General features: G+C 46.7%; 1 protein-coding gene across 1 annotated transcript in view; it reads left to right on the forward strand.

Annotated features, from left to right (window-relative positions):
• CACNA1S (calcium voltage-gated channel subunit alpha1 S) overlaps window positions 1-22,178 on the forward strand; it is a 1,022,072-nt gene that overhangs the window by 289,338 nt on the left and 710,556 nt on the right. Inside the window, exon 14 of the mRNA XM_066600322.1 lies at window positions 37-157. Coding sequence (XP_066456419.1) covers window positions 37-157 — 121 coding nt within the window. The remainder of the gene's footprint in view (window positions 1-36; window positions 158-22,178) is intronic.

A 22,178-nucleotide genomic window follows, 5' to 3' on the forward strand; every position in this document is an offset into this window, starting at 1 on the left:
TAAATCTAATTATTCATGTGACTTTTGTGTTTTCAGATTCTAACCGGAGAGGACTGGACTTCTGTTATGTATGATGGAATTATGGCATATGGTGGCCCATCCTTCCCAGGAATGTCTGTCTGTATTTACTTCATCTTCCTATTTGTTTGTGGAAATTGTATCCTTTAAAAAAAAAAGCTGAAATATGTTTTGGTATTGCATCTGAACTTGCGCTATATTTTAGTTACATATGAATTTGCAGCATATATGTATGATTCTGCTTTTGATTGACTTACAGAAATCAAAAGTTAATCTTGATGCTTACTTTTCTCTTTGTGCTTCATATCAATTTAGTTGCATTTTCTTGTCCTTTTACTTTCCCGACTTCTTTTGTGAACTGTTGCTCAGCTTAAGGCCTCATGCCCATGGCTGGGTCGGATTCCGCCTGCGAAATATCGCAGCGGAATCAGACACGGCGCCCCCCAGAGACCCTATACTCACCTCTCCATATCCGGTGCTGGGCGGTGATGCGGATTCTCGCGGTACTTCCGCTGTGCTCACAGTGGAAGTATCTCAGGACGGATGGCTTCCATTGACTGCAATGAAAGCTGTCCACACAATTTTCCGCATAGAATAGAACATTCTGTGATTCTCCCTCGCGAGTGGAAAATCGCAGTTGATTTCCGCTTGTGGACATGGGAGAATTGTTTACCACAGCATGTCTATTCCACAGCGATAATCCGTTCGTGGTCATTAGCCCTAAAGCTGCTGCCATATGGTACAATTACAAGTAATAATAAATAAAACAAAGCTTTTAAAGGGGGAACTAAGTTTTCAGACAACTTTTGCGCATCTACTGGCTTGTATTAGGCCGGGCTCACGCAAATGTTTGGTACAACATTACATGTATAAGGGCTCACACCCACTGGCATTTTTTTTTCTCTTGCGCTGTGAGAGCAAGTGAAAACACTTGCCTCACAGCGCAAGAAAAACGCTGTGATATCTGCATGCGCAGACCAGCTGTGCGGCGCGAGCACGCTGGAGCGGCCCCATTCAATGGGACAGAGAGGCAGACTGCGCAAGCGCGTCTAATTGAGGCAGAAGAAGGCTTCGGGCCGCCATGGAGACGGGGCCGCCAACACCGGGGGGGGGGGGGGGTGTGTGTGTGTAAGTATATAACTTCTGTATGGCCAATATTTAATGCACAATGTATATTACAAAGTGCATTTATATGGCCATACAGAAGTGTTTAACTTCACTTGCTTTTGCGGGACAACCCCTTTAATATTACTGAATGTGAAAAAGAAAGGAAAAGGGGGAAAAAGCTAACACCCCCTTTAGTCTGTTGTGGACCTAATGTCCTTGCTGTGTCCTGTATAATCTTCTTTCTAACAGACGAGACACAATAGGGAAACACACATAGATGCGGCCTACCTGGAAGGTAGCGAGAAGACAGGGGAAAGAGAGAGGGAGAGAAGAAAAAAGAGGAGAAATAATAAAGGGAAAAAATTCCAAAGGGGGAGGGGGGAGAGTAGATAAAAAGAGATGCCTCAAGCCTTATGGGTTGAGCAGGGATCTGAATTCCTCTGAGTCCCGGAACAGTATCCAATGGTACCATGTTTTCCTAAACTTTCAATGATGCTGTAAGGTCCTCCATCTCCAAAATCCAGTTAACTGTGTTCAGCCACATAGTCACCATGGGTGGGGCCGTTTGTCTCCAGAGTCTCGGGATGCAAGACCTCGCCGCGCCCACCAAGAAGCACACCACTGATTTTTTGTATGTAGCTAAGGGGATATCACCGTGATGCAAGAGGAGGAAGGCTGGTGTTTTTGGTAACGGATAATGCGTAAACTTGGAAGTGATCCGCCAAACCTCCGACCAAAAACTGGTCAGCTCTGAACACTCCCAGAAAATGTGCAGCAGGGTCCCTTGTTCTGCTCTGCATCTCCAGCACAGGGGGGAGACAGAGGGGAATATCTTGTGTAAACTGGAGGGCACCCTGTACCACCTAGAGAGGATCTTGTATCCCGATTCCTGTATTTTGCTTGATATAGAGGAAAAATGTGTAATAGTGAATATTTTTACCCTTTCCTCTGAAGTCAGTGTCATCCCGAGATCCTCCTCCCATCTCTGTATGTATCCTAGCGCCGGGTTTTCAGGTTGTGAATTGAGTATGTTATACACTCTGGATAGAGTATGCCTAGAGGGGCCCTCTCCGCTGCATATGGCTTCAAATTGTGTTTTTGGTCGTGTAAATGTGCTGGGTCTAGAAAGTGATAGGAGAAAGTGCCTCAGTTGGATTGTTTGCCACATTGAGATCGGATTCGGTTCTATTACTTCCCTTAGCATGTCTACTGATAGCCATTGGCCCTCTTGGAGAAAGTGTTCTGCTCGAAATCTACCCCCTGAAGTCCAGTTACAGAAGGTTCTGTTCTCATTACCCGGCGGAAACGCCGTGTTGCCCTGGATTGGAAACACGGGGGATGGCTTAAGGGAGATATCTGCGCTGGCTCTTATTTTGTTAATTATACACAGTGTCGGGCCGATTGTAGGGTGTTTCATAAAATCCACTGATGCTTGTCCCTGTGTCCATGGGAGGGCTGCCAGTGGCATTGGTACAAATGTTTGTTCTACATCCACCCACAGCTTAAGGTCGGGGTGTCTGTGCCAATCCACTATACGTACTAAATGTGCCGCTTGATAGTATCTCAAAAAGTTTGGTAACCCCATACCCCCCTCCTTTTTTGGTTTGGACAGGGTATTCCTCACTATATGGGAAGATTTGTCTGCCCATATAAATTTAATCATGAGAGAGTGTAAATGTTGGAAGAATTGTCTCGGAACCTGGATGGGTAGGGCCTGGAACAGGTATAGCACTCTAGGGAGTATATTCATTTTCATGATGGCTCCTCTACCGAACCATGAGAAAGTACCTTTGGTCCAGGCATTTATGTCCTGTCTGATCTCATTTAGAAGTGTGGGGAAGTTAGCCGAATATAAATTTTCGACGTCTGGTGTAATGCCAAGGTAGTGAATATGATCTCTTGCCCATGAAAATGGAAAGATGTCTTTAAATTTGTTTACTTTAGATTGAGGAAGGGAGATGTTGAGCGCCGCAGATTTGTGGTAGTTGATCCGGAAGTTAGATAAGGTAGAATATGCTTTAATTTCTGCAAGTATATTCGGCAGGGTGATTCTTGGGTTGGAGACAAAGAATAATAAGTCGTCCACGTAAGTCACGATCTTATGTTCCGTGTCCCCAGTGGGATTCCTTGGATATTCCGGTTTAAGCGGATGTGTCCCAGTAGGGGCTCCAGACATGATATAAAGATCAAAGGTGAGAGTGGGCAACCTTGCCTTGTACCATTTGTTATAGAAAAAGGGGTTGAGAGCTGACCGTTTACTCTGACTGATGCCGTCAGGCACGAATTTAGGCCTACCAACCAGTGTAACATGTTAGGGCCTACTCCCATATGTGCCATAGTGGCAAACAGTAAGTCCCATTCCACCCTATCGAATGCTTTATCCGCATCTGTGGATAGTAAGCAAACCGTCAGGGATTGTTTTTGTGCGGAGTGTATCAGGTTTATGGCCTTTGTCGTATTGTCTCTAGCTTCTCTGAGTGGTACAAAGCCCACTTGGTCTTTATGAATTGTGGATTGTAGGAAGGGGGAGATCCTGTCCGCTAAGATCTTTGAGAACAATTTCAGATCCATGTTCAGTAGAGAAATAGGGCGATAACTCTGACACTGAGCCGGGTCCTTTCCTTTCTTTGGGATTACCGCGATATGGGCCTTCAGCATGTCTTTAGGTAATGTATTTCCAGACGTTAGGGAATTGAAAGCTGATAATGTTCCTGCGTATTTTTTGTAGTATGTGAGCGTTATCCCATCAGGGCCTAGTGCTTTCCCTGTGTGAGATTTCGAGATAGCTTCTGCTGGCTCGTTCTGAGTAATTGGGGCCTCCATTGAATCGATCGCTTCCTGTGGGAATCTACTCAGGTTTGATCTTTGGAGATAGTCCTTGATGCTGAGGGGTGTGCAAAGAGTAGCCATTAGGGGTGTTGATGTGTGGAACATAAGCTTTAGCTCTAGCTTAACAAAGCGCCCCTGCTAGCGTACGGCTGGGTTTATTCCCGAATTTGTAGAGGTGGCATCTACATTTCGTTAAGTCCGCCTTTGCCTGACCTAAACAGACCGAGCGGACCTTTTTCCTGAGCAATTTCAGCTCAACCCCCTCCGGGCTGACCTGGGCTGACTTATGGGCGAGTTCTAGGGTCTGTATTTTATCCAGTAACCCCCGGAGATGTTCTCCGAGCTCTTTTTTAATGCGGGATCCTAGACTAATGCATAAACCCCTGATGACACATTTATGTGCTTCCCATATTGTCAGTGGGTCGACGTCCGGAGTGTTGTTGTGCTCAAAGTACTCATTTAAGGCTTTCTGTATTTCATCTGAAGTTACCGGGCTATGGAGGAGGGATTCATTGAGTCGCCAGTTCCATTCCCTTTTGTATAGGGAAGGTAAAGTTAACTCTAGAGTGATCAATGCATGATCTGAGAAGGTAATGTTATCTATTTTTGCTGTGGTCAGGGCGGGTAGGGATGAGTGTTGGAGTAAAAAATAATCAATCCTAGAATATGTATTATGAGGTGGAGAAAAGAAGGTATAATCCTTGGTAGTAGGGTTTAAGACCCTCCATACATCCACTAGCTGTAGAGATGAGCGAGCACCAAAATGCTCGGGTGCTCGTTACTCGAGTCGAACTTTTCGCGATGCTCAAGGGCTTGTTTCGAGTAACGAACCCCATTGAAGTCAATGGGCGATCCGAGCATTTTTGTATATCGCCGATGCTCGCTAAGGTTTTCATTTGTGAAAATCTGCAAAACCCAAGAAAGTGCTGGAAATGACACAGAAACGGATAGGGCAGGTGAGGGGCAACATGCTGGGCTGCATTTCAGGTTCCTAGGTCCCACTATTCAGCCACAATAGCGGCAAGAATGCCCCCCCCTACCAATTTTTACTTCGGACAAACCCTCATTAGCAAGGCACACCTTAGCTAAACACCACACTACCTCCAACAAAGCACAAGCACTACCTGCGGGACACACCCCTGCCTCTTCTCTTGGGTTTCATGCTGCCCAACCCACCCGCACGACCAAGTGTCCACAGCGCACACCAAAGTGTCCCTGCGCAGCCTTCAGCTGCCCTCATGCCACACGCTGGCCTCACAGCCACACCACCCTCATGTCTATTGATAAGTGTGTCTGCCATGAGGAGGAACTGCAGGCACACACTGCAGAGGGTTGGCAGTATTCAATCTGTCAAGGTGTTGCATAGCTCAATCCACACTGGAAGGGGAAAGCCGTCAGCGCTCTGCCCTCTACCTAAGTCAGTCAGTGCCTTAGTGCCAGACAGGTCAAACACCGCGATGGGAACTAAGTTTGCACCAACAGCATAGGGGGGTCCTAGGAAGCCCAAGACATGAATCAAAAATTGATCTGAGCAGCCAAACATGGCAGACTTGCACCACGCCCACGACATAGGCCTCGGCCCACAGCTTCAGCAATCCTAGGCAGGAAGCGGACTTTCACTGCACCAAGGACCAAGGCCTCTGCACAAACCCTCAGCAATTGCGTGCCTACAGAGGACTCCTATGCTAGCGTAGCTGTGCACGTCTCAATAGTGCTGTATTGCTCCTGTAGTTTGTCCCAATGCAGTGCCCCGGATAGTAGAGCTAACGTCAGATTGAATACAGGTGGGCTTCGGCCAACACTGCATGCCCCAGTCAGACTGGGGTTTTTTATAAGTAGACACAGGCAGGTACAACTCTGTGTGGACCGACAGCATGGGTGGGTCCCAGGAAGCCACCGGCGGTACATAAATAAATCCCATTGCAGTGCCCAGCACAGCTGAGGTAACGTGAGGTTTAATGCAGGCGGGCTTCGGCCCACACTGCATGCCCCAGTCAGACTGGGGTTCTTTATAAGTAGACACATGCAGTTACAACTCCGTGTGGACCGACAGCATAGGTGAGTCCCAGGAAGCCACCGGCGGTACATACAGTAAATATATCCCATTGCATTGCCCAGCACAGCTGAGGTTACGTCCGATGAAATGCAGGTGGGCTTCGGCCCACACTGCATGCCCCAGTCTGACCGGGTTTTTTAATACATAGACACAGGCAGGTACAACTCACTAATGTGAAGTCCGTGTGGACCGACAGCATGGGTGCGTCCCAGGAAGCCACCGGCGGTACATAAATAAATCCCATTGCAGTGCCCAGCACAGCTGAGGTAACGTGAGCTGTAATGCAGGTGGGCTTCGGACTGTCGTAGATTTCCTTTTGCGTCCACCGACTTGATTAATTTAGGAATGTTCACACCCTTCCAGATTGAATGATTAAAGGTTGGGGGACAGTGCGCACCGTCCGAAGTAATCAGTCTGACACAAGTTCAGCTTATGAAGACTTCCTGTTTATTCTTGGGCGTTTAGCCTCTTTTATAAAGTTTAACATATCTGCCCTTTTGGGGCAGGCCAAAGGTTACATAGATACAGCGTATTGTTTGATTATTGGATAAGCGTCTTCCTTCATCCGGTCATCTGGTATTGCCCGTCACGTGGTAGCACTCTGGAGAGGGCAGGGAGAGAAGAATGGGCTGTCTCACCCCACGTGTGTCAAAACCGATATGATTGGAGGCTATATCATGAATTAGTAATTGCTTAAATCTCTCATGTTATTTGCATATGTTTCCAGTAAAATTGCTTGGGTTATTATTGTGGTATTCTAAAAGCGGTACTTGTCTAAAGTTATAAAACAGATGGAAAAATATAGCGTGTTTATATTAAATTTCATCTCTGTCAGCAGAGTTAATGAAAAAAGATATTTCATTTAAAAGGAAGTATACATATTGCATAAATGTAAGAACTTATATCTATATCTGTATCAGAACAGAAGTCAAAGATGACATTTTGTTATGCAGAATGTTAACTCAAGAATACAGGTTCATTGTCCACTACCAAAGGCCCACAATCAAGAATATAGATATATTGGGTTTCCACTACAGGCCCACACTGCATGCCCCAGTCAGACTGGGGTTCTTTATAAGTAGACACATGCAGTTACAACTCCGTGTGGACCGACAGCATAGGTGGGTCCCAGGAAGCCACCGGCGGTACATAAATATATCCCATTGCATTGCCCAGCACAGCTGAGGTTACGTCCGATGAAATGCAGGTGGGCTTCGGCCTACACTGCATGCCCCAGTCTGACCGGGGTTTTTAATACATAGACACTGGCAGGTACAAATCCCTAATGTGAAGTCCCTGTGGACCCACAGCATGGGTGGCTCCCTGGAACCCACCGGCGGTACATAAATAAATCCCATTGCAGTGCCCTGCTCAGCAGAGCTAACGTCACATACAATACAGGTGTGCCTTGGCCCACAGTGCATGCCCCAGTCAGACCGGTAATATGTACCTTAACAGTAACCGCGTTGGTGGGAATGTGGTGGCGACTGCGGACCTAGTAGCGCGGTTTTATTTAGTTGGTTTTCTAAATCTGGCCAGGATTAAGTGGGCCGTGGCGGGGGAATGGTGGGGGGGCTCTCTTGTTGTGTCGCTAAAGGTGAAATTCTTGGACTGACACCAGACGGACCAATGCAAAGGTATTTGCCAAAAATGTTTTCATTGTTGGAGGAGGAGGGGGATGTTTTTGAGGCACTACGTGTCCTCTCCACGTGTCTGTGGTTATATGCACCTTAACAGTAACCGCGTTGGTGGGAAATGGCCTCGCCACCATCATGTCTTTGGGAAGCCTCCGTTTCCACACCCCAGTGACATAGCATTAGCAGCGGTATAGGCAGAGCCCAGGATTAGTAACATTTGAGCGGTAGCATTAGGTACAGGCCCCAGTAACATATCACTAGCAGCATTATAGGGGGAGCACAGTATTAGTTCCATTTCAGTAGTAGTAGCAGTCCAGACAGGCCCCAGTAACAATTCCGAAGCAGCAGTATAGGGGGGAGCACAGTCTTAGTTCCATTTCAGTAATAGTAGCAGTCAAGACAGGCCCCAGTAACAATTCCAAAGCAGCAGTATAGGGGGAGCACAGTATTAGTTCCATTTCAGTAGTAGTAGCAGTCAAGACAGGCCACAGTAACAATTCCGAAACAGCAGTATAGGGGGAGCACAGTATTAGTTCCATTTCAGTAGTAGTAGCAGTCAAGACAGGCCACAGTAACAATTCCGAAGCAGCAGTATAGGGGGAGCACAGTATTAGTTCCATTTCAGTAGTAGTAGCAGTCAAGACAGGCCACAGTAACATTCCCGTTGCAGCAGTTTAGGGAGATAACAGTCTCTTTCATATTTCAGTAGTTGCAGTATAGACAAGGCCCCAGTTACATTTATGTAGCAAAAGTGTAGGCGAACCCCACACACCTTGCTGTAGCATGAGTGCAGGCAAAGCCCATAAAAATTACTAGGATTACACTGTAGGCGAGGGCCCAAAAAAATTGGTGTACCAACAGCACTAATGTACCTCAGAAAAATTGCCCATGCCCAACCAAGAGGGCAGGTGAAACCCATTAATCACTTTGGTTAATGTGGCTTAATTTGTAACTAGGCCTGGAGGCAGCCCAGTTAAAATAAAAATTGGTTCATGTGCAATTCTCAAAGCTTTAATGAGAATTGAAACGTATAAACATTGTTTACAAAAGTCATATGACTGAGCCTTGTTGGCCCCCAGAAAAATTACCCGTTCGGCGTGATTACGTGAGGCTTCAGGAGGAGGAGGATGAATATAAGACACAGATTGATGAAGCTAAAAGGTCCCCGCTTTTTATGGTGATAGAGAACGATGCTTCCATCCGCGGGTGCAGCCTATGTATTGTTTAGGTACCGCTGCTGTCCGCTGGTGGAGAAGAGAAGTCTGGGGAAATCCAGGCTTTGTTCATCTTTATGAGTGTAAGCCTGTCAGCACTGTCAGTTGACAGGCGGGTACGCTTATCCATGATGATTCCCCCAGCCGCAGTAAACACCCTCTCTGACAAGACGCTAGCCGCAGGACAAGCAAGCACCTCCAGGGCATACAGCGCGAGTTCAGGCCACGTGTCCAGCTTCGACACCCAGTAGTTGTAGGGAGCAGAGGCGTTACGGAGGACGGTCATGCGATCGGCTACGTACTCCCTCACCATCCTTTTACAGTGCTCCCGCTGACTCAGCCTTGGCTGGGGAGCGGTGACACAGTCTTGCTGGGGAGCCATAAAGCTGGCAAAGGCCTTCGACAGTGTTCCCCTGCCTGCGCTGTACATGCTGCCTGATCTCCGCACTTCCCCTGCTACCTGGCCCTCGGAACTGCGCCTTCTGCCACTAGCGCTGTCGGATGGGAATTTTACCATCAGTTTGTCCGCCAGGGTCCTGTGGTATAGCATCACTCTCGAACCCCTTTCCTCTTCGGGTATGAGAGTGGAAAGGTTCTCCTTATACCGTGGGTCGAGCAGTGTGTACACCCAGTAATCCGTAGTGGCCAGAATGTGTGTAACGCGAGGGTCACGAGAAAGGCATCCTAACATGAAGTCAGCCATGTATGCCAGGGTACCTGTACGCAACACATGGCTGTCCTCACTAGGAAGATCACTTTCAGGATGCTTCTCCTCCTCCTCCTCCTCCTCCTCAGGCCATACACGCTGAAAGGATGACAGGCAAGCAGCATGGGTACCCTCAGCAGTGGGCCAAGCTGTCTCTTCCCCCTCCTCCTCATGCTCCTCCCCCTCCTCCTCCTCCAAAACGCGCTGAGATATAGACATGAGGGTGCTCTGACTATCCAGCAACATACTGTCTTCCCCCGCCTCCGTTTCCGAGCGCAAAGAGTCTGCCTTTATGCTTTGCAGGGAACTTCTCAAGAGGCATAGCAGAGGAATGGTGACGCTAATGATTGCAGCATCGCCGCTCACCATCTGGGTAGACTCCTCAAAGTTTCCAAGGACCTGGCAGATGTCTGCCAACCAGGCCCACTCTTCTGTAAAGAATTGAGGAGGCTGACTCCCACTACGCCGCCCATGCTGGAGTTGGTATTCCACTATAGCTCTACGCTGCTCATAGAGCCTGGCCAACATGTGGAGCGTAGAGTTCCACCGTGTGGGCACGTCGCACAGCAGTCGGTGCACTGGCAGATTAAACCGATGTTGCAGGGTCCGCAGGGTGGCAGCGTCCGTCCTGGACTTGCGGAAATGTGCTCTGCGCCAGCGCACTTTCCCGAGCAGGTCTGACAAGCGTGGGTAGCTTTTCAGAAAGCGCTGAACCACCAAATTAAAGACGTGGGCCAGGCATGGCACGTGCGTGAGGCTGCCAAGCTGCAGAGCCGCCACCAGGTTACGGCCGTTGTCACACACGACCATGCCCGGTTGGAGGCTCAGCGGCAAAAGCCAGCGGTCGGTCTGCTCTGTCAGACCCTGCAGCAGTTCGCGGGCCGTGTGCCTCTTCTCTCCTAAGCTGAGTAGTTTCAACACGGCCTGCTGGCGCTTGCCCACCGCTGTGCTGCCACCCCGCGCGACATCGACTGGTGGCGACGTGCTGCTGCTGACACATCTTGATTGCGAGACAGAGGTTGCGTAGGTGGAGGAGGAGGGTGGTTTAGTGGAGAAAGCATACACCGCCGCAGACACCACCACCGAGCTGGGGCCCGCAATTCTGGGGGTGGGTAGGACATGAGCGGTCCCAGGCTTTGACTCGGTCCCAGCCTCCACTAAATTCACCCAATGTGCCGTCAGGGAGATATAGTGGCCCTGCCCGCCTGTGCTTGTCCACGTGTCCGTTGTTAAGTGGAACTTGGCAGTAACCGCGTTGGTGAGGGCGCGTACAATGTTGCGGGAGACGTGGTCGTGCAGGGCTGGGACGGCACATCGGGAAAAGTAGTGGCGACTGGGAACCGAGTAGCGCGGGGCCGCCGCCGCCATCATGTTTTTTAAAGCCTCCATTTCCACAAGCCTATACGGCAGCATCTCCAGGCTGATCAATTTGGCTATGTGCACGTTTAACGCTTGAGCGTGCGGGTGCGTGGCAGCGTACTTGCGCTTGCGCTCAAACAGTTGTGCTAGTGACGGCTGGACGCTGAGCTGAGAGACATTGCTGGATGGGGCCGAGGACAGCGGAAGTGAGCGTGTGGGTGCAGGCCGGGAGACGGTCGTGCCTGTGTCCTGAGAGGGGGTTGGATCTCAGTGGCAGGTTGGGGCACAGGGGGAGAGGCAGTGGTGCAAACCGGAGGCTTGGCCATCATATGCCTGCGCATGCTGGTGGTGGTGGCTCCCCGGCTGATCTTGGCGCGACAAACCTTGTACACCACAGTTCGTCGGTCGTCTGCACTCTCAGTGAAAAACTGCCACACCTTTGAGCACCTCGGCCTCTCAGGGTGGCATGGCGCGAGGGGGCGCTTTGGGAAACAGTTGGTGGATTAATCGGTCTGGCCCTGCCTCTACCCCTGGCCACCCCACTGCCTCTTCCAACCTGTGCTGCGGCTACAATTGCCTCCCTCTCTGAAGACCGGTCCTCAGTTGGCTTATCACACCAGGTGGGGTCAGTCACCTCATCGTCCAGCAGCTCTTCCTCCGAATCCTCTGTGCGCTCCTCCCTGGGACTTACTGCCCTTACTACTACCTCACTGATAGACAACTGTGTCTCATCGTCATCGTCCTCCTCACCCACTGAAAGCTCTTGAGACAGTTGCTGGAAGTCCCCAGCCTCATCCCCCGGACCCCAGGAACTTTCCAAAGGTTGGGCATCGGTCACGATAAACTCCTCTGGTGGGAGAGGAACGATTGCTGCCCAATCTGGGCAGGGGCCCGAGAACAGTTCCTGGGAGTCTGCCTGCTCCTCAGAATGTGTCATTTTCATGGAGTGAGGAGGCTGGGAGGAAGGAGGAGCAGCAGCCAGAGAATTCAGAGTTGCAGCTGTGGACGGCCTAGAAGACTGTGTGGTCGATAGATTGCTGGATGCACTTTCTGCCATCCACGACAGGACCTGCTCACAATGCTCATTTTCTAATAAAGGTCTACCGCGTGGACCCATTAATTGTGAGATGAATCTGGGGACCCCTGAAACTTGCCTCTCTCCTAATCCCGCAGCAGTCTGCTGCGATACAGCTGGACCAGGAGCTCGGCCTGTGCCCACACCCTGACTTGGGCCTCCGCTTCCTCACCCCCGTCCACGTCCTCTAGGCCTACCCCTACCCCTCAGCATGGTGTATTACGAGATTAGCAGAAACAGAACGCTGTAATTAAATGTGCCGCTTATTGGCCTGTGGTTGGAGGCTGACTTCGCATACGTAATGCACTGCAGAGGCAGGCAACAATAATGCGCAAGGCTGGGTATTAATTCAACAACTACTACCCCCAGCAGAGATGCAGTAAACTGAAGGCAGTGACAGGCAGGCCTAATATTGTATTTTTGTGGAAGTTTTTGTGAACAACCACACTGCCTGTGATATAGTCTGTATTTCGATTTCCCTGTTGGAGGCTGACTTCGCGTACGTAACGCACTGCAGAGGCAGGCAACAATTATGCGCAAGGCTGGGTATTAATTCAACTACTACCCCCAGCAGAGACGCAGTAAACTGCAGGCAGTGACAGGCAGGCCTAATATTGTATTTTTGAACTTTTTGGGAAAAAGCCCACTGCCTGTGATATAGACTGTATTTCGATTTCCCTGTTGGAGGCTGACTTCGCGTACGTAACGCACTGCAGAGGCAGGCAACAATTATGCGCAGGGCTGGGTATTAATTCAACAACTACTACCCCCAGCAGAGACGCAGTAAACTGAAGGCAGTGACAGGCAGGCCTAATATTGTATTTTTGAACTTTTTGGGAAAAAGCCCACTGCCTGTGATATAGTCTGTATTTTGATTTCCCTGTTGGAGGCTGACTTCACGTACGTAATGCACTGCAGAGGCAGGCAACAATTATGCGCAAGGCTGGGTATTAATTCAACAACTATTACCCCCAGCAGAGACGCAGTAAACTGAAGGCAGTGACAGGCAGGCCTAATATTGTATTTTTGAACTTTTTGGGAAAAAGCCCACTGCCTGTGATATAGTCTGTATTTTGATTTCCATGTTGGAGGCTGACTTCACGTACGTAATGCACTGCAGAGGCAGGCAACAATTATGCGCAAGGCTGGGTATTAATTCAACAACTACTACCCCCAGCAGAGACGCAGTAAACTGAAGGCAGTGACAGGCAGGCCTAATATTGTATTTTTGAACTTTTTGGGAAAAAGCCCACTGCCTGTGATATAGTCTGTATTTTGATTTCCATGTTGGAGGCTGACTTCACGTACGTAATGCACTGCAGAGGCAGGCAACAATTATGCGCAAGGCTGGGTATTAATTCAACAACTACTACCCCCAGCAGAGACGCAGTAAACTGAAGGCAGTGACAGGCAGGCCTAATATTGTATTTTTGAACTTTTTGGGAAAAAGCCCACTGCCTATATAGCCAGTATACCTCTTTCCCTGCCTCACCAGTACTGCCCCTATACTGAGTAAAATGACTGCAGACTGAGGACGCTATGGTCTGCATGCCCGATATACAAAAAAAAAATAATTGTGCAACACTGCTAAAAGCAGCCTCAACAGTACTGCACACGGTCAGATGTGGCCCTAAGAAGGACCATTGGGGTTCTTGAAGACTAAAATAACACCTAACACTCTCCCTATAGCAGCAGCAGCATGACCAGCACTTTCCCTGATCTCTGTCAGCATGCATCTGTGGCGAGCTGCGGGCGGGGCAGATTTAAATACCCGGGTGTCATCTGATCTCCCCAGCCACTCACTGAAGGGGGGTGGGATAGGGCTGGAACGTCACAGGAGGAAGTTGTAATGCCTTCCCTGTCTTTCTATTGGTCAGAAAAGCACGCAAATTTCTCAGAGATGAAAGTGTCTCGAACATCGCGTGGTGCTCGTCTCGAGTAATGAGCATCTCGAACACCCTAATACTCGAACGAGTATCAAGCTCGGACGAGTACGCTCGCTCATCTCTAACTAGCTGATAATTATGAAGATTTTTCCTGATCCTACGGTGTGCAGAAAGCGACAGGCTATCGCAGCCTTTGGAAGTGTCAACGTGTGGATCTAGTGTTATATTGAAGTCTCCGCCAAGTATCAGGGTGCCCTCCTTGAATTCCTCCAAGTCCCCCAGGGTCCTTTCTAGAAAGGTCACCTGGTTGGAGTTGGGGAAATAGACTGCTGCAAGTGTGACTGGTGTGTTGGCTTACCTTTCAGGAAAAGATATCTACCTCCCGGGTCGCTGCGAGTCTCCCCATGTTCCCAAGGAACAGAGTTGGCAATAAGTATTGAGACACCTTTGGACTGGGATTCTGTGTTCGTACTGTGATAGGCGCATGGGAACCTGTCTTTCCCTTGGGGCTTTGGCACCTCCCTAGGGCTACTTCGGTTACTTGCTGGTTTATTATGGCGTTATGCCCTGAGTTTCCCCCACCTTTAGCAGCAGGGGACCGAGCGGGAGTACAAGTGTCTCTGGGGGGTTCAGGGTTATGAATTGAGAGGTCTCCCTGTCTCTTGTCTGGTGTTGCTGTGTAGGGTTCATAGGCAGAGCTGCTGGATGTATGCCCGGCTGAAGTAAGGGCTAGAGGGGCTGTGGAGGCAGGTGAGCCTGGTGGTTTTCTCATATTCCCTACCTTGCTCCCCTCGTTAGGCAGGTTTGGTTGCTATCGCGGCACCCGCACCTCCGGCATGTTGTAGCACCAGCTCCACGTGGCTGCCCGGCACCATGTTAGGGAGCTGTTTCCCGACATCTGCGGCGCTCTGGGAGTGCAGGAACCTGCTGATCGAGGTCCCGTTCACCGGCGGCAGGTCTCCTTTCTTCCTGCCTACCTTCACCATATTCTTCTTAGGCTACGGTATGCTGTGTCCCCGGTATATGAATGTCGGCGGCAACGGAACTCTGGTCCGTGCGTCCTCAGTCCTTCATGCCTAGCCACACCCCCCCACGAGTTGTATTATACAATGGTGCTATTTAAAGTACCATATAATGTACTGAAAAACTTTTAGAAAATTCTAAGTGGAGTAAAATGAAAAAAAAAACAACATTCCACCATTTTTCAGTGCGTTTTGTTTCTACGGCGCACATACTGCAACAAAAAAGACATGATAACTTCATTCTATGGGTCAGTACGATTACTACGATACTAAACTTGTATAGTTTTTTTTTGCTGTAGTACTTGTATTTTTTTCAAAGACATTTAATTTTTTTAAGTTATTTTCTGCTGCATCTTATGCGTGCAATAACTTTTTTATTTTTCCGTCGACATAGTTGTTTGAGGGCTCATTTTTGGGGGGATGTCCTGTAGTTTATCACTTTTTATTGCATTTTTTCTGGGAGATAGGATGACTGAAAAATTGCATTTCTGGCGTTCTTTATTTTTTATTTTTGGACTACGTTCGTCGTGTGGGGTAAATAATGCACAGCTTTGATAGATCGGGCTTTTACAGATGCGGCGATACCAAATATGTATTTTTCTTTTATGATTTAGATTTTTTTTTTTATTATAGATATGGCAAAAGGAGGGTGATTTAAACTTTTATTACTTTTTTTTTTGCAATTAAAGGAGTTGTCCCGCGAAACAAAGTGGGTCTATACACTTCTGTATGGCCATATTAATGCACTTTGTAATGTACATTGTGCATTAATTATGAGCCATACAGAAGTTATCAAAAGTTATTCACTTACCTGTTCCGTTGCTGGCGTCCTCGTCTCCATGGTTGCCGTCTAATTTTCAGCGTCTAATGGCCAAATTAGACGCGCTTGCGCAGTCCGGGTCTTCTCCTTTTCTCAATAGGGCTCCGTGTAGCTCCGTGTAGCTCCGCCCCGTCACGTGCCGATTCCAGCCAATCAGGAGGCTGGAATCGGCAATGGACCGCACAGAAGCCCTGCGGTCCACCGAGGGAGAAGATCCCGGCGGCCATCTTCAACCGGTAAGTAAGAAGTCACCGGAGCGCGGGGATTCAGGTAAGCGCTGTCCGGTGTTCTTTTTTAACCCCTGCATCGGGGTTGTCTTGCGCCGAACGGGGGGGGGGGGGGTTAAAAAATTTTAAAAAAACCCGTTTCGGCGCGGGACAACCCCTTTAATAAAACTTTATTGATCTTATTTTTACTTTTTCTTTTAAGCCCCCCTGGGTCACCACAACTAGCGATGCTGGGATCGCTCATGCAGTATGACGTAATGCTGTACGATTGCAGTTATTGCCCGCGGGTGTCAGCTGTAATAAACACCTGATGCCCGCGCTGCACAAAGAGAGGTTGCGCCGCAATCTTTCTTCATACATACCCCAATGCTGCAGGACGTAAATGTACATCCTGGAGCGGGAAGAGATTAATCTGCACAGCATGGTAAAAAAATTTAAAACGTGGCAAAAATAGCTAATTTAGCCATCTCACCATAAAAATGGAATAAAAAGTGATCAAAATTCTTCACAGATCAATAAATGGTACTAATGAAAAGTACAAAGTACAACTCATATTGCAAAATAAAAAGCCTTACAGAGTTCCGTTAATAAAAAAATTTAAATGCTAGGGGTCTCTGAATGCAGCGATAAATATATATATATATATAATTATTTTTTTTTAACTGTGAAAAAGTAGCGAAACAGAAAAAAACTATTACAATTTGGTATTCGCATAATCGTACTGGCCTATAGAATTACTTTAATATATTATTTACACTGCTCAGAAAATGCAGGGAAAAATAAAAATAAAAAACATGCCAGAATTACAGATTTTGTTAAACTTGGCCCTAGAAAAAATAGAATAAAAAGCGATCAAAATTTTACATGTTCCTAAAAATTAAATAAATGAAGTTTATCTCGCAAAAAACAAGGCCTTCTAGAGCTCTGGCAATGGAAAAATAAAGTTAATACGGCTCTTGGAATGTGGCTACACAAAAGCAAATCTTTAAGAAAAAAAAATGTTTTAAATGTACAAAAATAGCAAAACATTAAAAAAATGTATAAACTTTATCACCGGATCCATGTTGACTCAGAGAATAATGTTATAACATTATTTTTTCTGCATGCTGAACGCCGTAAAAATATACGCCATAAAAAAATGTATATTATTTAGCAATACATTACAATAACATTTTATCAATTACAGAGAGAAAAAATTGAAGCGATACACCTGGTGGGAGAGAAAAACCATAGCAAAAAATAATGACACTAAAGTCATTATTATTGTCTTCATTTTTCAGAGGCTTAGGAAAGTAGCCTATCAACTAGGGTCTATGTGTGCCATCTCAAGGCCTAAGTAGACAGCCTGACTACCTTTTTGGAGTGTTATTGTCTCCAGGCACAGTTTGGGGCAAACAGTCCATAAAACACATCACTGTGGGCTGTAACAAATTTGTAATCCCCAGGAGAAAAGAAAAAAAAATGGTAACTGTAACATGGTTCTCTGAGTAGTTCATCAGGGCACAATCCTTAAAATGCTGCATACACTTTGGTGAGTTGTCCCTCATGGCACAGTTCTTAAATAGGTTCCGAAACAAACTGGTATGACCACAATAGTTCCTTTAGTTCCTGTATCTGACAGAAATCTGTCCAATATTGCTCCTCTGTGAGCATCGAATGGTTTGTACAGTTTCATTCTCTGGCAGATCAATTGATGTTTGTAATCCACTGGATAATAATTCAGTAGTGTGGATTGGACGATATGGCATAGTCAGGGTCACAGACGGTCCTAAGTACCATATATTCAGTATATAGAGAAGGCAGCGTCCACACGGCTATATTATATAAAACCGACTTTATCCACCCCGGTCATCAGCAGTAACGTTTCGACTTCTAAACGAAGTCTTTGTCAAGGCTTGACAAAGACTTTGTTTAGAAGTTGAAACGTTGCCACTGATGACTGGGGTGAATAAAGTCTGTTTTATATAATATAGCAGTGTGGACGCTGACTTCTTTATATACTGAAGCTATCTACTGGATTTGGGCCTGATCCTACCAGACTGGTGTCCTCAAAGAGACCACCTGCTCCACCAAACAACTGGTGTTTTATGTGAGTGCTGCTGGTCTTATTCTATTTTTGACTACATGGTCCTAAGTACGATGTCAAATAGTTTGTCAGGTCAAAAATAGGGACAGTCATTTTAGTCTCTGTCTTTTCTGGTTGGGGTAACTTGTCTTTTGGTTTGGAAATTTCTGTCAGGATCTGGTCTAAATAACATGGCTTAAGTCTGTTTCTGTGGACTAGTTTTGTTTCTCCATTTTCTTGGGCTATGCAGTATAAGTCCTTGTTAGGGAATGGTTAGTCCAGAATAGTATAAGGTTGATCTTCCCTATGGGTGTTGAGTTTGCTGATTCTTTGTTCCCTTTTTAACCAAACTTTGTATCCTTTGTGCAGTGGCTCGGCTTTGGCATGACAGTTAAAGTCTGTTTCCTATTTTTGTTGCACATCTTCCATGCAATGGTCAACTATTGCTTGGGCTTTCTGCAAGTGTCTTTGGTGGTCATGCACCCAGTCTGTGGTTGGTAATGGGTTGATATCATCTGTTATTTGTATTCCCAAAGATAAGTCTGCGGGTAATTTGCCTTGTCCCTCGAACATGAGTATATCCAGTTAAGCAATGTACTATGTTGTAATAGGTGTATATTAGCTTGGGCAGGATAATAGGCCAATCTGCTTTCTTGTGCACTGGTATGGTCCTGAGAAGGTTTAATATGGTCTGATTCATCTTCTTGCACAATCCATTTCCTTGTGGGTGGTAAGCAGTTGTTTTTAATTTTGTACACTGATATAGGTTGCATAGTTCATAAAAGAGTTGAAATTCAAAGGCTGATCCTTGATCTGTTAAGATCTTTTGTGGGCATCCATATGGGAGTAAGACATTTTTTCACAGTATATTAGCAACAGTTTTAGCTGTTACATCTCTAACTGGGACTGCCACAGTGAATTGTGTATTATGATTGATTATGGTCAACACGTAGGAACACCAGGTCCTACTCGGCTCAATCCTAAGGTAATCTAGAGCTATAAATTCTAGAGGTTTCTTAGTCACTATTGGATATAGTGGAGCTTTTTGGTCAAGTTTGTTCAATCTTCTTTTTGTGCATGTTTCACATTCTAGGTACAATATTTCTATATCCTGTCTCATTCCTATGCAGTAGAACCTTCTGTGGATAGTACATTCTGTTTTATGCACTTCAAAATCTCCGGACTGATCATGATATGCTGTTAGAATAAAGTGTGCATCTCTTCTAGGGATTAGGATCTGGTGCACTCTGTTTCCTGTCATAGGGTCGATTGTTCCTCGGTATATGAATCTATGGAACTCTGCATCAGTCTTTCCTCTTTTGATCCTTGAGGGAAGGGTAGCATGTACCAGGAATTTGTCTATCTCTCCCATTGTTGTGCTATTTGAATGTCGATCCATTGTTTCTCTTCAACGGGTCGATTGTTGGTGGTGTTGGTGGCTCGGATGGCATTTTGTTGGACATTAGTGGTGCAGAAATTGGGCATTTCAGTCTCTTCTCATTTATTTTCTTCTGCAGAAGAATCTGTAGCTGTGGACAATGTGGATAAGGCATCAGCTTTTCCATTTTTCTTGCCTGATCTATATTTAATGGTGAAATTGAAATTGAACAGCCTTGAGGTCCACCTCTGCACAAGCGCTCCCAACTTAGCAGAATTCAAGTGAGCCAAGGGATTGTTATCTGTGTAAGCCACAAAAGAAGAAGCAGCTAGATAGTCCCTGAATTTTTCAGTCATGGCCCACACGAGGGCTAGGAATTCCAGCTTGAAGGAGCTGTAATTTTGATAATTTCTCTCTGATTCTTTGAGTGAGTGACTTGTGAAGGAAATTACTCTCTCTTTGTCATCTTGTAGTTGGCTTAAGATTGCTCCAAATCCCTTAAAGGGGTTGTCTCGCGAAAGCAAGTGGGGTTAAGCATTTCTGTATGGCCATAATAATGCACTTTGTAATATACATCGTATTTGTAATATAAATATGTGCCATACAGAAGTTATTCACTTACCTTCCCTGCGCTGACGTCCCCGTCTCCATGGCTCCGTCTAACCTTAGCGTCTAATCGCCCGATTAGACGCGCTTGCGCAGAAGGGTCTTCTGCCTTCGGGTCTGTCCGGCAGCATCGGCGTTCTGGCCCCGCCCCCTTCTACGCGTCATCGCGTAGCTCCGCCCGTCACGTGTGCCGATTCCAGCCAATCAGGAGGCTGGAATCGGCACACGTCATGGGGCAGAGCTACGCAATGACGCGTAGAAGGGGCGGAGCCAGAACGCAGCTCCTGCCGGTATGCCTGCCGGACCGATCCGAAGGCAGAAGACCCTTCTGCGCAAGCGCGTCTAATCGGGCGATTAGACGGTGAAGTTAGATGGAGCCATGGAGACGGGGACGCCAGCGCAGGGAAGGTAAGTGAATAACTTCTGTATGGCACATATTTAATACACGATGTATATTACAAAGTGCTTAACCCCACTTGCTTTCGCGAGACAACCCCTTTAAGGCTTGCATCCATGTACAGCCAAAAAGGTTTACTATTTTCTGCGTATCCCAGTAATGAAGGGGAAATGAGTTTACTCGTTAGTAGCTGAAATGCATCTTCCTGTTCTCGTTCCAAATTAACATAAATGGCTCTTTTCATGTTTTCTTTGGATCATCCCCTAATCAATTCCTGTAGGGGCTCTGCTAATCTTCCAAAATTCGGGATAAATCATCTGTAGCATTCGCGAATCCAAGGAAGCTTCTCACGTCCTTTATAGTTTTAGGTGTTGGCCAATTCTGTATGATTTTTGTCTTTTCAGGGTCAGGTTTAATGCCTTCAGAGCTCACTATGTGGTCTAAATAGCACACTTGGGTTTTGAGTAGGTGGCACTTGGAAAGTTTAATTTTCAATCTGTGTTTTATTAGGATTTCAAACACTTCTGCCAGGTGTTGCAAATGTTCCTCATATGTTTTGGAGTAAATTATGACATTGTCCAAATAAAGAAGCACCGTTTCGAAATTTTTATGCCCAAAGCATTTTTCCATGAGGTGTTGAAATGTGCCAGGAGCATTACAAAGTTCGAAGGGCATGTTATTGAACTCGAAAAGACCTATAGGGGTAGTGAAGGCCATTTTCTCTCTGTCTTTTTGAGCCATTGACACTTGTCAGTAACCACTTGTTAAGTCCAGGGTGGAGAAATATGTGTCAGAGCCTAAGGCTGCAAATGACTCTTCGATTCTAGGCAGAGGATAACCATCCTTGTGTGTAATATTATTAAGCTTTCGGTAGTCTACACAGAATCTGAGGCTTCCGTCTTTTTTTTTAACTAACACAATGGGGGCTGCCAATGGGCTATGACTCTCTTGTATCAGTTTAGTCTCTTTCATTACCTTTATTAATTTTTTAACTGGTTGATACATGGCTGGTGGAATTAGCCGGTATCTTTCTTTTATTGGGTGAAGACGATCAGTTGGTATAGTATGGCACACATCCTTGGTTCTCCCAAAGTCTCGTGGATACTCACTGAAGGCGGAATGAAATTTTTGAGCTACTTGAACTACTTCTTCAACCTTTTGAGTAGCAGTTTCATCATCACTAACCTATAAATCTGACCACCAGGGGCTGTGGAGTTCAAAAGGTGATCTCTGTTGATATTGTGTGGCTCATTACACTTCCATACTAGATAGGGTAGGAAAATCTTCCATGTGTAGAAGCGAAATTTGTGCCACTGGATAATATTTTTTAAGTTGAAGTGGGGATTCTCCCATATTTAGTATGCATTCTTCCAGCTGAGACAGGTGCTACACTTCTAGCCACCATGATGAAAGGATGTTCTTCTAGCTGAATCAGTTCTACAAGGGCTTGATAATCTTTTCCTTGAAGGCCTGGTCTGGTTTGGCACCAGATTAAGGTTTTGGTGCCCGGTTGCAGGGTAACGGGGGTCATGTCGCTTATGCGTGCATGCCCAACTTGTCCTTTCACTTTAGTAAACCGCTGTTGAGCGCTTAGGGCTTTTATGGCTCTTTGCAGGACTCTCTGCTGAGCTTGGGAAATGGATGGCATTGATTTCTGGATATCTTCAAGCTCAGAATTACAGTGGGGGCGTTTCTATCTTCTACATTGATAACTAGAATCCCATGTGATGGCAATTCTGCTCTTCCTGCCAGTACAGTTGCCTCCCAGTACTCTAC

The sequence above is a fragment of the Eleutherodactylus coqui genome, chromosome 4, assembly GCF_035609145.1.
Source record: "Eleutherodactylus coqui strain aEleCoq1 chromosome 4, aEleCoq1.hap1, whole genome shotgun sequence".
Lineage (NCBI taxonomy): Eukaryota > Metazoa > Chordata > Amphibia > Anura > Eleutherodactylidae > Eleutherodactylus > Eleutherodactylus coqui.